This window comes from Cebus imitator, unplaced genomic scaffold, assembly GCF_001604975.1.
Source record: "Cebus imitator isolate Cc_AM_T3 unplaced genomic scaffold, Cebus_imitator-1.0 Scaffold2752, whole genome shotgun sequence".
Lineage (NCBI taxonomy): Eukaryota > Metazoa > Chordata > Mammalia > Primates > Cebidae > Cebus > Cebus imitator.
Genome location: NW_016110067.1, coordinates 1 through 2758, shown reverse-complemented (window position 1 = coordinate 2758; position 2758 = coordinate 1). Strand labels below are relative to the sequence as shown.

Sequence of the window (2758 nt, the reverse complement as noted above, 5' to 3'; positions counted from 1 at the left end):
AGGAGGAAAGATCAAAAGTGGATGATCTGAGGGGCACCCCGATGTCAGTAGGAACCTTGGAAGAGATCATCGATGACAATCATGCTATCGTGTCTACATCTGTGGGCTCAGAACACTACGTCAGCATTCTGTCATTTGTAGACAAGGATCTGCTGGAACCTGGCTGCTCAGTCCTGCTCAACCACAAGGTGAGGTGATGTCTCTAAAGCCCACAGGAGTGCTTTCTTTTTTCGCTTAGATCCGTCTTCCTGTCCCATGGAAGTAGATCACCAAAGCACTCCTGAGGAGAAAGATGCCGTGATTGGCATTGCTTTGCTGTAAACAGATCGAGTGAACCTCGCATTCCTGTGTTAAACTGTGATGTTTCCTGTTAGGTGCATGCCGTGATAGGGGTGCTGATGGATGACACGGATCCCCTGGTCACAGTGATGAAGGTGGAAAAGGCCCCCCAGGAGACCTATGCCGATATTGGTGGCCTGGACAACCAAATTCAGGAAATTAAGGTATGATTGGCAACCATCTCTGGGTTTTTTTGAGTTTTGGTTTCTGGTGTCCCATTTAGGATACTCTGGAGTTATTTTATATGTTTGTTTGTTTGCTTATTAATCAAACCAGTAGCTGAGTCAGACCTTGCCTGTTGTGGTATTTTCGTATTTGTTAATACTGAGTTAGGTAATGGAAATAACAATCAATTGTGTGATAGCTCCTGCAGCAGCGGCAGCTTCCTACTTTTTATATGTAGTGGTGAATGAATTGTCTGTGTGAATATGTAATGTTTCTAACTGTGTTGACCTCAGTTGTGTTTACCTGGAAACCTCCAGTGCTTTGTGGAGACAGCATGTGTACTTGCACCCATTTAGACAGTGGTGAGGTCTGGAGCATAATCCCAGTGCCTTCAGTGGCCCTGGGGGTTGCAGGGGATATGGTCATTGAGGATGGCCGTGGGCTCTCTGCATGTTCTTTCATAGGGAAGTCACTCTGAGCCATCACGGATCTCTGCCAGGGACCTCTGAGGCAGCTGAGAAATAGTAATAATGTCCCTAGGTGGGAACAGCCATCAGGAATTCTCTCCCAGTCCTATCTGTAGTTTAATTGAAAAGGGTGAATTTTAGCTTTCTTTAGTCTGTCTTGCTCAAGAAGAGCTCAAGACTGACTTCTAGTAAGAAGTAAAAGGGAAATTGGGGGCAATTAGGAAAATAGAGTGGGTGCAGGGAACTCAAGTAGGGCAGGTGTCATCTTCAGTTTGTCTTTGCTGCTCATAGAAAGCAAGCACATTGCCTCTAAGAAGAGTAATTGAGATTTCTACCTATTTTTGTTGAAAGCAAGATATTCTCGTGTTGCCAATTAATAAGTCTGCCAATAATTTCAGTAAAGCCTTTCATTTATACTGAGTATTTTTCATAGGAATCTGTGGAGCTTCCTCTCACCCACCCTGAATATTATGAAGAGATGGGTATAAAGCCTCCTAAGGGGGTCATTCTCTATGGTCCACCTGGCACAGGCAAAACCTTATTAGCCAAAGCAGTAGCAAACCAAACCTCAGCCACTTTCTTGAGAGTGGTTGGCTCTGAACTTATTCAGAAGTACCTAGGTGATGGGCCCAAACTCGTGCGGGAACTGTTTCGAGTTGCTGAAGAACATGCACCGTCCATCGTGTTTATTGATGAAATTGACGCCATTGGGACAAAAAGGTAGACTTTCTCATACTTATTTTGCCTTGTTGAATGACAGCACCGCCTAGTTCTTCTCTTGAGAATTAATGATCTCAGGGCCCTCCCTGTGGCCACAGTTCTTGCCGTGCGTGGCCTTCTGTGGATGCTTTAGGCTCTGCTCTCCCAGGAGCCAGGTAACAACTGCCCAGGAACTGTGAATGTCTGGAGATTGGTCAGTTGTGAATAATCATGTCTTGAGCACCCACTCTAAGCCAGGACCATCGACCCCAGGGACACAGTTGTCAGCACAGTAGTCCCTGCTCTGGAGGAGCTTACAGTCAAGTTGTAGGGATCAGATACCAAACATAGAAACAATACATGATCCAATTTCAGGCACAGAAACTGCTATGAAAATGTATGATCTGTAACTTGGCTGATGAGGAGTGTCTTAGTCCATTTGTGCTGCTGTAACAAAATACCTTAGGACTGGTATTTTGTATAAAGAATAGAAATTTATTTCCCACAGTTCTGGGGGCTAAGAAGTCCAAGATCAAGGCACTGGCATTGATGTCTGGTGGGGGCTGCTCTCTGCTTCTGAGATGGCACCTGTTCTGCAGAGGGGACAAATGCTTGGGGCAAAAAGGGCCCATGCTAGTTCCCTGCAGCCTTTTTATAAGGAATACATGCCTTACAAGGAAGGCCTTTATCCCTTTTGATAAGGAACACATGCTGTCTAAGGCTCTGTCTCATGCCTTTCCCCCTTTCCAAGAAGGTCTCATCTCTTAATAACCACCCAGTAGGGATTAAATTTCAACACACAAATTTGGGGAAATACATTCAGACCATGGCAAGGGGTGCTGAATTTATTTTTTTCCAAGAATAATTGAGGGAGTGCCATGTGAGTTGAAACAGGAATGTCTGTTAAGGTGTTTTGTCATATAATGAGGTCTTTGCTGTAATTCCTTTTTAGCAGGCGATGAGTTTTGTCTTCATTCCTTCCCTTTTTTCCCCAAAGATATGACTCAAATTCTGGTGGTGAGAGAGAAATTCAGCGAACAATGTTGGAACTGTTGAACCAACTGGATGGATTTGATTCTAGGGGAGAT

General features: G+C 44.6%; 1 protein-coding gene across 1 annotated transcript; it reads left to right on the top strand.

The window, feature by feature from the left end:
* Nucleotides 1-6: 6 nt before the first annotated feature.
* Nucleotides 7-2752, top strand: LOC108299200 (26S proteasome regulatory subunit 4-like; the record flags this gene model as incomplete). Its single annotated transcript, XM_017521535.1, has 4 exons — nucleotides 7-188; nucleotides 375-503; nucleotides 1405-1691; nucleotides 2668-2752. Coding segments are annotated over exons 1-4 (648 nt in total), but the record flags the coding sequence as incomplete, so codon positions are not given.
* Between the last annotated feature and the right edge of the window lie 6 nt (nucleotides 2753-2758).